General features: G+C 50.5%; 3 protein-coding genes across 3 annotated transcripts; all 3 read left to right on the top strand.

Annotated features, from left to right (window-relative positions):
* The first annotated feature begins 1524 nt into the window (after window positions 1–1524).
* On the top strand, window positions 1525–4263 carry LOC104575713 (hemoglobin subunit pi). The gene is made up of 3 exons (XM_010223062.2): window positions 1525–1890; window positions 3221–3425; window positions 4018–4263. The coding sequence occupies exons 1-3, from the start codon at window positions 1799–1801 to the stop codon at window positions 4144–4146; spliced, it is 426 nt and encodes a 141-aa protein (XP_010221364.1). The 5' UTR covers window positions 1525–1798; the 3' UTR covers window positions 4147–4263.
* A 3280-nt stretch (window positions 4264–7543) lies between these two features.
* LOC104575712 (hemoglobin subunit alpha-2) lies at window positions 7544–8384 on the top strand. Its single transcript, XM_088523126.1, has 3 exons — window positions 7544–7705; window positions 7915–8119; window positions 8200–8384. Exons 1-3 carry the CDS (start codon window positions 7623–7625, stop codon window positions 8326–8328), a joined length of 417 nt encoding a protein of 138 aa, XP_088379252.1. The 5' UTR covers window positions 7544–7622; the 3' UTR covers window positions 8329–8384.
* Window positions 8385–10356: 1972 nt separating this feature from the next.
* Window positions 10357–11201, top strand: LOC104575711 (hemoglobin subunit alpha-A). Its single transcript, XM_010223060.2, has 3 exons — window positions 10357–10489; window positions 10667–10871; window positions 10980–11201. The coding sequence occupies exons 1-3, from the start codon at window positions 10395–10397 to the stop codon at window positions 11106–11108; spliced, it is 429 nt and encodes a 142-aa protein (XP_010221362.1). The 5' UTR covers window positions 10357–10394; the 3' UTR covers window positions 11109–11201.
* Window positions 11202–11962: the final 761 nt, after the last annotated feature.

Raw genomic sequence — 11962 nt, 5'->3', positions numbered from 1 at the left:
TTGCCCAGTTATCTGTGATTACAGACTGGTGCTGGTCTTTCCTTTTCTTGTTTGGATCTTCACCCCTCAAGCTACAAGACTTAGAGTAGGATCAGGTTTTCCTGTGCATGTCCAGCATGTAGCACAGTGCACCTCAGCATTGCCTATGCTGCAGGGGACTATTTTACAGCACAAGGTATTGGTAAGTGCAGCTGGAAGTCAAGAAAAAGCATTTAGTGATGAGACTTGAGAGAGAGCTCTATAAAAACGAATTACAGACTGCCCTAAGTGCTTCAAGATTTATGGATAACAGGAAAGCACACCTGTCTGAATGGGCTTTCTCATATGCAGGTGCATTTTTCTAGGATCACGCTCAATTTCACAAGCTCCATCTACATGTATCCATATGAATCCTTACTACAGGTGCTATTATGAGCAAAGCTGATTGTGGAGTGAGTCCCTGACTCTTTGCAAGAAACTGGTAAAATGAAGTACCCACAGTGCTGAAATTAATGTCAGAATCTCCACTGCTTTCTGCAAAAAAAACCAGGATCTCCTTCTATCAGAGTCCAATATTCTGGCACAGTTCTTGTAGGTATTCCACATGTGAAGGCTGTAATGTTTAATATAAGATTTACTTATTTGGAGGTATTTGAAGTTACACAGGATTCTGATGTAACCAAGTGATAGAGCAAAATGCTGAAATTAGAATGAAAGTTTAAGTTACATCTAGTAAAATATCACCATTTCAATATACAGTGTAATCACAATACAAATGTAATTCCTGTTACCAGCCTCTGCAACAGGCTCACCCTCATGACACTGGCATCCCCCTGCACTGGGAAGGAACAAGTGGGTTGAAACCAGCTCAAGCCCATTGTCCTCTTCAAAGTTGTTTCATTAGTTGTTCGTTTTTTATACTCTATGTTGGGATAAGCTACGTATAGGCTCTCCGTGTGCTGATCTACTTGATTCACAGATACATTCATACTCTTTTGATGAGCTCGAGAAGGTATTTACACCACCACTAAACAGTCACTTGACCCACTCAACTGACATAGCCGTTTTCCCAAAACACAGGCCACCCTCTGGTCACTTTTGTGTTGAGCTGAACTGAGCTTTCTTTGTAACAGCTCTGGTCAGTGATGTCCTGTATTCCTGTAGGTGCCTTACGGGCACATTGCCTTTGCCCATCTCCTCTGAACCTCCTACCACCGTGGACATTTATTAGTCTATCACACACTCCCGCTCTGAACTATGCTGAGCACCTCCCATCCTGACCCTAGTGCTACCTAGAATGACTTTTGTACAAGTGGCCTGTGCTGCTGCCATGTGTCCTGGAAGTGTATGACCTGCTGCAAAGCCCAGGAGTCTTGTGTGCACATCTCTGAAGCAAAAAGACAAACACAGACTTTTCTCCAAACTTCTCGGTATGTCTGAAATGCACTCACTCCTCAACCTAATGATGTGTCTTAATATTCTGTCCCTGGAATTTTCCAGCACCATTGTTCATGTATCAGTATGTGTCCAGACAATTTCTTCAGGCCACACAGCCATTATGTTAAGACACAAGAAGCTGATAACACCAGCAAACGGGGAGGCCAGTGCACTGACCTTTGCTGAAGTAGACACTGTTTCGCGGGGAGATAAGAGTTTCCCACCTCCTTGGGGGGGCTGCAAGAGTGACCAATGAGCGCGGACAACCGCCAAGGTCCGCTCTTGCCTTCCTCTTTATAACCCGGCCTGCAAGGGCAGTTAGCACAACCCTGCTCTGAGTGTTCACTGCGAGGAGCCGGACACCTCACTCTCTTCCACAAGGATGCTGACTCAAGCTGAGAAGGCCGCTGTGGTCACCATCTGGACAAAGGCGGCCAACCAAGCTGATGCCATTGGGGCCGAGTCACTGGAGAGGTAAGTCACCCAAATCCCTCCTAGGAGGGGGCCTCATCTAGCTTTGCTCTGTTGCAGAATATATTGCTATGTGTAGGGTGTCTCTGCGCGGAACTTGTGTGAATGAGATCGCACTGGGAATGGTGGGAACGAGAGTCTGTGATCACCTTGTCCTTCTCCTTACGTGGGCTCAGCCTCTGGCTCTGCGGACCTGGCTCTGCCAACGGGGTGCAGAGCCCTGCGGGATAAGGGCCAAGGCTGCCTGGCTGCTGAGCTTGTGGGGTAGGGGGATTTGGGGCAAGTCCTCTAGAATTCAGCAACTATAAAGAAATTGCTGAGTAGTTCTATGTTATTTAGTATACAATGTACTGCAATTACATCTTTGCTACTAAACTTTAGCAGATGCTCTCAAAATCTTGTGGCAAGCCATAATTTTCTATTCAGTTCTACAGGTTTCTTTCCGCTTATAGCAATTTAGAAAAATTAATAGCTGGGATCACTGTAGAGCTATTCAAAATCACTCACATTCAGAGTCCTGGAATAGGGTTATCACTACTAGGAAATGATCTTAAAATGGCTTATTGTATGAGTGATGTAGTTCCTATTGCCATATAATAAGCAGAGGAAGCTGTCCAGTAAATTAATTGGATACTCATATTTCATTGATCCAGTTGATATATAACAGACCATTAAGAAATAATACTACTGGACTCTGTATGAAGTATATCACAGTAAACGGGATGGGTACTGAAAGAATCTACTCTAAATACATTAGCTTCTTATTATCACAACAGGGATACCCCTTTCAAATACGCCCAGCTGCTTTCAAGGCTAAGGAAGTCCCTACTTCTTCCAAAAGAAGTTCACCCAAATTAAGCAAGCTAGCAGGAAAGGGAGAACAGTCTGCAAATTGCTCCAAAGCAATTAAGTTAACCAAAGTTGTTCAGATGTTATTTACAGCTCAATCTAAAGCACTGTGATGCTCTTTAAGAGACTCGGGATGCCACTCATACTGATTCTAGTTCATTCAGCTCAGATGAGTTTGCAGATCCTACTAACCAGCTGACAGTGTAATCCAAGAAATATAGGTGACGATCTAGGTGCATTATTTATTAATAAAACATTACTTTTAAAAAGCTTTAGACCACCGGCTAGTCTGTACATATTATAGAAGTGTTTTAAAAGCAGAAGCATCACAGGTCTCAATACAAGCTTCAAGGCTCCAAAGCTCTGTTACAATAGCTGAATGAGTGTCCTGCTGCAGCTGGTGGGTGTACAGCACATTTGTTCTTGAATTTACATTCTCCATGAAATGTACACTGCTAAATTTGATTCTCTAATTCTCCTTCAGGCTTTTCTCCAGCTACCCCCAGACAAAAACCTACTTCCCTCATTTCGATCTCAGCCAAGGCTCTGCTCAGCTTCGTGGTCATGGCTCCAAGGTCATGAACGCTGTTGGGGAAGCTGTGAAGAACATCGATGACATTAGAGGCACTTTGGCCAAACTCAGTGAGCTGCATGCTTACATCCTTCGGGTGGACCCAGTGAACTTCAAGGTGAGCGAACACAAACAGACACTTTCAGGGATGAAAACTGCCAGTTACAAAATTAGAGTCTGGAGCTAATTTCAGCTAATGGCAGCTTAATCCCTGACTGTACTTAAAGCCTTGTCAACTCACGTTGCTGCTTTGCCATTTGGTTATTAACTTGAGATTGGATCTTTTCATGGAAGATCTACTCTAGCTCAAGCAAAGAACTATTCAAGGACTTCTCATGGTTGGTGTTAGACAGACCTGAGTCCCTGCTGCCTTTGTGGCGATATGTGAATCTTCTTCACAAATCATATTATAATATCACCTTCCTTGAACGAAGTTTTAGTAAATGCTAAACAACATTTCCACTTTTCTTGTATTTCTCTTTAGTGAAGGGGAAAGGACATTTGGAAAGAGGGAATGTTATCAAACTATACCTTTTTCTCCATGCAAAAGGCAACTCTGACTTTTCACACTTCAGCATAAGACGGCAGTGTTAAATGCCTAGGACATGCCTTTGTCATTCCAGAGCAGATTGGGAATACAGGTTGTTACAGATCTTTAGGCTGAAGTCTATAACTGATTATAATAGATTTTATCTTGTTTTCCCTTACAGCTGCTTTCCCACTGTATCCTGTGCTCTATTGCTGCCCGCTATCCCACTGACTTCACCCCCGAGGTTCATGCTGCGTGGGACAAGTTCCTGTCCAGTGTTTCCTTTGTTCTGACTGAGAAGTACAGATAAATGACCTTCACAGAGGGTGAGGGATGCACGTCCATGGCATGCCACAGCTGCCAAGCTCTCAAATCCTCTATATAGGCTTCAATCACCTGTAAAACCCAATAAATAATTCAACTGTGAGCAATGGTCTCTGAGTTTTCACCTTTGCTTGTTCCACCTACACCTCACTGTTCAGCCACGGGTATTCTGACATCCTTAGAAAAGATGGTGGGGAAAATGCTAAGCTATGTAAGTTCACATACATAGTGGGAGTAATATAATATTGAGAAGAAGCCCAGACAGGCTAGAGCCCTGTGTGCTTCTGCTTACTGTTCAGAAGGTGTTTTCACCGGAGATAAGGCCGATGATGAATCGGTCTTTTTCTCCATTGGGATATTGATTGGGATTTTCATTTGACCTATCTGGAAAAACAAAGAAAAAAAGAGAGAGAAAAAAAGAAAAAAGGACAAAAGTGTATGTTTCTGGTGCTGCTGTTCCCTGGAGTTGTCAGTGGACACTTTGGAAAACAGCCCAGCGTATTCTGAACACAACCTGCATTGCCATGTGTTGTGATGTGCCCAGAGTCACACTGGTCATCATTCCTCTGATCGCCCTGCTGCATGCTCCACAGAGTCTAGGGAAGGTGCTTGATATGGTACTTGATGCTTTTATTTTTTGTGAAAATCTTGGGCTATCATACCTGGAAGAGAGGCTTGGTAAGGGGAACAACCCCCTCAGCTTAAAATATCCAGTTTTTATGGTGGCGACTATACATGCATTTGAAGTTTGGAAGTAGTACTGACCGCTGGAAGTCTCTGTTGATGATATCTGGAGGATCTGAATTTCCACGGTTTCTCCAGAAAGGGGCACCAGTAAAAAACACAGCACTGAGGGTGACTCTGGGGAGAGTAGAGGGATCATCCTCAGAAATACAATTGTGATTCATTGGCCCAGGCCCTCCAGTCAACAGCCTGGCTCTCACATGATAATAGCTGTGTGAGCTGTATCATTCACATCCTTGCTTCCTCTTCAAAAGGTTTTCCAAGACTCTCCAGTTACACATTGTTTCTCCAAGAAAAACACAGTGATTTTTTGAGCAGTCTGAAAATAAAAAGCCTCTTTCTTTGGGGGTATATTCAGCTACCTAAGTGACCCACACACTGTGTGCAGGCCAAAGACTCCATTCTAGGTAAGCTCCCCACACATGTGCAACAAACTGAATAGCCAAGGCAGCTTATCACAGAAACACAGAGTCATTGAGGTTGGAAGGGACCTTTAGAGAACATCTAGTTCAACTCTCCTAGGCTCACCTAGGAGAGGCTCACCTAGAACACAATGCACAGGATTGAGTCCAGGTAGGTTTTGAAAAACCTCCAGAGGAGACTCCACAATCTCCCTGGCCACCCTATTCCAGGGCTCTGTTACCCTCACAGTAAAGAAGTTTTTTCTAAAATTCAGATGGAAATTCTTGTGTTTCAGTTTGTTGCTGTTGCCTCTTGTCTTGTTGCTGTCCATTACTGAAAACCATGTGGCCCATTTCCCTTGACAAACTCCTTTCAGGTATTTGTATACACAGATAAGATCCCTTCTCAGTCTTCTCTAGGCTAAACAGGCCCAGCTTTCTGGATATTTCCTCACAAGGGGGATGCTTCAGTCGCCTAATCATCTTTGTAGCCCTATGCTGGACTCACTCCAGTAACTCCATATCCCTCTTGCACTGGGGAGCCCATAACTGGACATAGTACTCCAGGTGCAGCCTCACCAGGGCTGAGCACAGGAGGAGGAGGATCACAGGCTCACCTCTCTCGACCTGCTTACAACATTCTTCCTAATACACCCCAGGATACCATTGACCATCTTGGCTACAAGGGCACACTTCTGGCTCATGGTCAACTTGTCTCCCAGATCCAGGACTCCCAGGTCCTCCTCTACAGAGCTGCTCTCCAGCAGGCCAACCCTCCAGCTGTGCTCTGCCTGGAGTTATTCCTCCTGGGGTGCAGGACCCTGCACTCGCCTTTGTTGAACTTTATGATGCTCCTGTCCACTCACCTTTCTAGCCTGTCCTGGTTCCTCTGAAAGGCAGCATAGCCCTCTGGTGCGTCAGTGAGGGGTTGATGTCTAAGGACTGAGTGACACCTATTTATTTTGCTGAGCTAGATCTCTGTCCTTGTAGGAAGATATTTTTCAACTTGCCTTCATTGCTCATGTGTGTTTTAAAGGACTTTTTTTTTTTACATGAAAAGACGAGTGCAAAGTCTTAGATAAGCCTTGATCAACAAGCCCAAATTGGCATTGCGTGTTTCAGTTCTCCTTTTGGTTACAAAATACTAACTTTAAGAGCTGTATTCATTCACAGCTCTTGAGACTCTGAAAAGTACAGGCACTCTATTGAGACAGAGAGAAAATATTGTTGCTCTGAAGCTATCAAATTGCCCCCAAATTGTTGCATGAAGTCTACACTGACATTTGCTGTGGCCAACAACTTTTTAATACATTGCACGTTTTGGGAGTTTCTGGTAATCTGAATGTTTAAATCAACAACTTATATGGCAGGTCAGCATATGATATATCCATAATCAAATAGCCAAGTGAACACCAATGACTTAAATCTGGGCCTTAATGTGGAATGTAAGAGTCACCAACCACCACATGCCCTGTGGAAAGTTCTTGTGTTTATGGAGATAAGCAGGAGCATGCCTTGGGATGGGAACAAGGCAACAGATTATGGCTTGGAAAGGTATAAACTTGGCAAAAAACACATGCTGAAAAAGGAGGTGCACAGTGACTCTGGACATGCCTTTGGAAAAATGTTCTTTCCCACAGCAGATCCCTGCAGTATATGAGGGAACTTGACACCAACTTGTCCACAGCTCCCAGGCTGAGGTGCTGGGAACAGTCTGTAGGCAAAGGCAGCCACGGAAAGGAGGAGCCCTGAGGGACTGGAAGACATGAGAGCCAGGTCCACATGCAAGATCCACCACGACTTCAGTGGTGAGGAGCTACGGAGAGACCAGTGAAGGGAGGACATGGTGGCTCTTCACAGGGATGTCCAGGGAGAGGACAGCCAAGGACTGGACCACGGCTGCAGCACCCACCAGAGGTGACCACACTTGCTGACCCACTGCTAGGGGGTAGCACTTCCAGGCATCTTCCTATGATGCCCACAGGCAGCAGGGCACAGGTGTGACCCCTCAAAACAGCCCAGGCAGCCGGCTGGAGCCAGCCAGGGTCCCCTCAGGGCTGGGCCATGTCCCTGCTGGGCCAGGCCATGTCCCCCGGATCCCCACAGCGCCCCGCAGCCCTAGGCAGCCGCTCCCTAGGCCCAGCGCTGGGTGGCCACAGCCCCCCGCAGATAAGATAAGGGCCGAGGGAGGTGCAGGCTTCCAGCCGCATCTATAAGAGGGTGGCCTCATGGGTGGCTCCACCACAGAGCCTTGCATAGCTGTCAGAGTGCACCGTGCCATCCTACACCGCACCGCGCCGCATCGCCAGCCGCCACCATGCTGACTGCTGAGGACAAGAAGCTCATCCAGCAGGCCTGGGGCAAGGTCCAGGAGGAATTCGGAGGCGAGGCCCTGGACAGGTGCGGGCTGGAAGCCCTGTGACAGGCTGGGGCGTGCAGGGGGGAAGCACCAGGGGGTCCATGGACCAGGGGATCCACGGACCAGGGGATCCACGGGAAGGAGTAGGGGGACGCAGGCTCTGGGCCAGGGCATGCGGGTTCCCCATGGGCCATAAGGGCCTGGCCCCCGCCTCAGGGGATGCGAGCACTGACCAGCCTCTCTGCGGCAGGATGTTCTCGGCCTACCCCTCGACCAAGACATACTTCCCCCACTTCGATCTGCACCATGGCTCCGAGCAGGTCCGCGCCCATGGCAAGAAGGTGGTGAATGCCCTGGGTGTTGCCGTGAAGAGCATTGACAACCTCAGCCAGGCCCTGTCTGAGCTCAGCAACCTGCACGCCTACAACCTGCGTGTGGACCCTGTCAACTTCAAGGTGAGCTGGGCAGCTGGGGCGGCCCAGGGGCTGGGTTGGGGGCCATAACGGCCGTGCTGAGCCCTATGTTTGTCTTGCAGCTGCTGTCGCAGTGCTTCCAGGTGGTGCTGGCTGTGCACCTGGGCAGCGACTACACCGCCGAGGTCCACGCCGCCTTTGACAAGTTCCTGTCCGCCGTGGCCTCCGTGCTGGCTGAGAAGTACAGATGAGCCACTCGCGCTGCCGCCGCTCTTGCCCACAAGTTCAATAAAGATGCCTTTTGCCACACCACTGTGTCCGTATGTGCTGGGGCAGTGAGGCATGGGGTGGGGGCAGCCCTTTGCAGTGTCCCTGCGGTGGTGCTGGGTGGGCACTGTCTCCAGTGCACGCCAGGGCCCTACCTGCTTGGCTCTACCGTCAAGGCAGTGGACCCTGCGTTTTGTCCTGTGCCGAGGCTGCTCCATTCTGGCCCTGTCGTCAGGCTGGCGGCAGCGCCTCAGCGACAGCGGCATGGATTCCGGCCTCTCGTTTCATTGTGTCCAAGTCCTTTTGGGGAACAGGAGGGGAGAAGGATGTGCAAAGTCGAGTTTTGTTCTTGGTGATCCCAGGGTCTTCTTGGAGCTGTTTACATGGGGGTAGGCTCAGCCTGCCTTGGCTCCAGTTTTTGCAGTGAATGCTTAGGACTTGATTCAGACACTGTGGGAGCCAAGTGCCTGCATGAGCTCCACTGAAGCAGTCAGACAAATTCATACAGAAAAGAAAGAAAAAAGCAGCTGACCATCAAACACCTACATGATTTCTTGACTCCAGCCCCTGACCCACAAATCCCTCTTGATTTCCATGGAATTGCCTATCATATCTGCCCTGGCATCTGCCCTTGTCAGGGTTCTGGGGGTGGGAGCAGAGCCAGGCAGGGTCTGCATGGGGACACTGGTTTGACGTTTCTGGAGCCTGAATTAAAAAAGTCACTGCCTTGATTACAGGAAAGTGACAGGTTGAACCAGCCTTCAGTTTGCTCTAAATTGTGACAAAAGAGTGAGGAAGTGAAGGTTTGTGAGAGTTCAAAAGGTGGGCTGGGTTTCAGGGTGCAGACAACAGGTACCAGGTGTCCGGGGAGCTGGTGCCTGCGATCACAGGCCTGGAGAGCTCCTGGGCCACGTGGGCCTCTGCCCTTGCAAGTACCTTCAGGAACCCACTGCACTTTTCATTCATGCGCAGCAGCATCATCCAAGTCCCAGTGCATTTGTGCACATTTACACCCATTTATTCTTACACTTGAAGTTCAAAAGGCTCCGCCACCTTTGCAGTTTGCCTCACTGATGTTTTCATGGGCAGCAGAAGCATCGTGTTACCAGATTGGCTTCTTGGAAGATGAGCTCCCCCCTCCTCCTGTGCTCTGAGACGCTGCCAGGTTGTGCTAATCTCCTCTGAACACGAACGATAAGAACCGTCATCCCCATGGAGGAAACACAGCATGAGCTGCCCCCCCCCCCCCCCCCCGTGTACTAGCTCTAGAAACTGCTAGAAGCTCTGCAGCCTTCCTCGTCTTCCTTGCCTCCTCACCTTTCTTGTGGACTCACGGCTCCACACTGTCCCCATGGCCTCACACACCTTCCCTCCCAAGCAGGAGCTCCTACCGCGGGCCAGCACCTATGTCAGTGGCCAGCATTGACTCCTGTGGCCCAAAGGCCCCCATTCCCGGGAGCTGGGGGTACCCACCCCTGTGTAGGTGGATGTGGCAATGTGTGCAGGGGCAAGAGCTGGGGCCATGCTCTATGGAGGTGTGTACAGGCGCTGCGTGTGTGTGCAGGGACTGTGTGTGCACAGTGGCTGTGCCGGGTGACTGTGCACAAGTGCGGCATGTGTGCGCAGGGACAGGACAAGCAGAGGGACTGTGCTGTATGGCAGCATGAACAGGCACTGCATGTGTACAGGGACCATGTGCCATGGCAGCAGGCAGTGCATACAGGCGCAGCATGTGTAAGGGACCACGCTGCCCCCATGCACACAGCACTGTGCCCATCACAAGCCCTGGCACCATCTGGACCTCCCCGGCACAGGTCCTGCAGGGCACCGCCGCTGCGCCCACACTGCAGACCCCAGCCCCAGTCCTACCGCTGGACCCACTCCCCAGGGGCTGGTACCAGTGGCGGCTCCATCTGGCCGGACTCCAGCACGGCCGGGGCTGGGGCCAGGGCCGGGCCAGGCGGCGGGCGGGGCCCCTGCACTGCATATAAGGGCGGCGGCGACCGTGGGGGCCACCCGTGCTGGGGGCTGCCAACGCGGAGCTGCAACGATGGTGCTGTCTGCGGGTGACAAGACCAACGTGAAGGGCATCTTCAGCAAGGTCGCCAGCCATGCTGAGCAGTATGGCGCAGAGACCCTGGAGAGGCAAGTGTCCATGCCCACCTGCCCGTCCCTGCTCTGCTTGTCCCCATTGCTGTCTTGCCTGCTCCCATTTTCTCCCTATCTACACCAATTCCCTATTCTACTTCTGTCTATCTCTGCCTCCTCGCTGTCAGCACCCCCAGCCCTGTCCCACCAGCCCTGATCCTCTCTGCCCTGCAGGATGTTCACCACCTACCCTCCGACCAAGACCTACTTCCCCCACTTCGATCTGCACCATGGCTCTGCTCAGATCAAGGCGCACGGCAAGAAGGTGGTGAATGCCCTGATCGAGGCCGCCAACCACATTGATGACATTTCTGGTGCCCTCTCCAAGCTCAGCGACCTCCATGCCCAAAAGCTCCGTGTGGACCCTGTGAACTTCAAAGTGAGTACTCAGGAAGGGGCAGACCAGCTTGGGGTCCTCCGGTCCTATCTCTGTGCCATCTGGCTGCCCCCTCAACCTGCTTGCTCATGATCTCCCTTTGCCTTTCAGCTGCTGGGCCAGTGCTTCCTGGTGGTGGTGGCCATCCATCACCCCTCTGCCCTGACCCCGGAGGTCCATGCTTCCCTGGACAAGTTCCTGTGTGCCGTGGGTACTGTGCTGACTGCCAAATACCGTTAGACAGCACTGAGGTTGAAGCTGGACTCTCTTCACCACCAGCCCTCCTACAACAAGCAGCCAAATGATCTGAAATAAAATCTTGCATTTGTGCTCTAGCCCTGGTGTCCTGCTCTTATCACTGCGTGTGGGGAGGGATTGGGGATCAGGAGGGTTCTGCTCGGGAGCTCCGTGTCTGCCTGCACCCAAACGCCTGGTGTCCTCATGCCAGGTGGGGACACAGAGCAAAGAGGCTCCCATGCTCAGTGTCTCCTGCTTCCACCTTTGGGTGATGGTGTTCCTTAGGTGACACCACCTGCCAGCTGTGGGGCTCCAGGCACAAGAGGAAGGGCATTTCCAGACACTGGCACACAGGAGAGGGGCCAGAGTCTGACTCTTGGGAAGTCCCTGCAGTCCCTGCCTGTCTAGGCTTTTTCCTCAGAGCACCCATCTCAACCTTGGGATCTTTCCTTGTGCTGTAGGGAGGAGAGCCCCACACACCCCTTACCCCAGTCAGGCTGAGCTGCATGCTGAAAGGTGGGTCTTGTCCTGCAATGCCCATGGACACCGTAGGCCACCACAGTCACCCGAAGACTCCCGGCATCTGTGTCCGTCTGCACAGCAGCACAGCAAGGACTCTGGTGAATAAGAAGCCCTGAAGACTTCACAGTGTGAGGGCAGGTTTTTGTCCATCTCCACCGCAGGCAGGAAACAGGACTGTGCAGCACATGTAGAATTTCTTCTCTGTTACCACTGTATTTCTAGGAACTTCTCTGGCAGGGGGTACATGCAGAGGGGGCCAGCAGGCCAGGGGAGACCTGCAGGCATAGTTTACCCCAAGGGGAGCCTTAGGATATACCTAGTGCAGCCCCAGATCC

Source organism: Tinamus guttatus, unplaced genomic scaffold (assembly GCF_059628265.1).
Source record: "Tinamus guttatus ecotype Peru unplaced genomic scaffold, ASM5962826v1 Tinamus_guttatus_pri_ptg000172l, whole genome shotgun sequence".
In the NCBI taxonomy this organism is placed as follows: domain Eukaryota; kingdom Metazoa; phylum Chordata; class Aves; order Tinamiformes; family Tinamidae; genus Tinamus; species Tinamus guttatus.
The sequence above is the reverse complement of the archived record's forward strand: the minus strand, read 5'-3'. Positions and strand labels throughout refer to the sequence as shown.

Coding starts and splice junctions, on each gene's coding strand:
- LOC104575713 (XM_010223062.2), top strand. CDS start 1,799: ATGCTGACTCAAGCTGAGAAGGCCGCTGTGGTCACCATCTGGACAAAG. Junction 1,891..3,220: donor GGGGCCGAGTCACTGGAGAG/GTAAGTCACCCA, acceptor ATTCTCCTTCAG/GCTTTTCTCCAGCTACCCCC. Junction 3,426..4,017: donor TGGACCCAGTGAACTTCAAG/GTGAGCGAACAC, acceptor TTTCCCTTACAG/CTGCTTTCCCACTGTATCCT.
- LOC104575711 (XM_010223060.2), top strand. CDS start 10,395: ATGGTGCTGTCTGCGGGTGACAAGACCAACGTGAAGGGCATCTTCAGC. Junction 10,490..10,666: donor GGCGCAGAGACCCTGGAGAG/GCAAGTGTCCAT, acceptor TCTGCCCTGCAG/GATGTTCACCACCTACCCTC. Junction 10,872..10,979: donor TGGACCCTGTGAACTTCAAA/GTGAGTACTCAG, acceptor TTTGCCTTTCAG/CTGCTGGGCCAGTGCTTCCT.
- LOC104575712 (XM_088523126.1), top strand. CDS start 7,623: ATGCTGACTGCTGAGGACAAGAAGCTCATCCAGCAGGCCTGGGGCAAG. Junction 7,706..7,914: donor GGAGGCGAGGCCCTGGACAG/GTGCGGGCTGGA, acceptor TCTCTGCGGCAG/GATGTTCTCGGCCTACCCCT. Junction 8,120..8,199: donor TGGACCCTGTCAACTTCAAG/GTGAGCTGGGCA, acceptor TTTGTCTTGCAG/CTGCTGTCGCAGTGCTTCCA.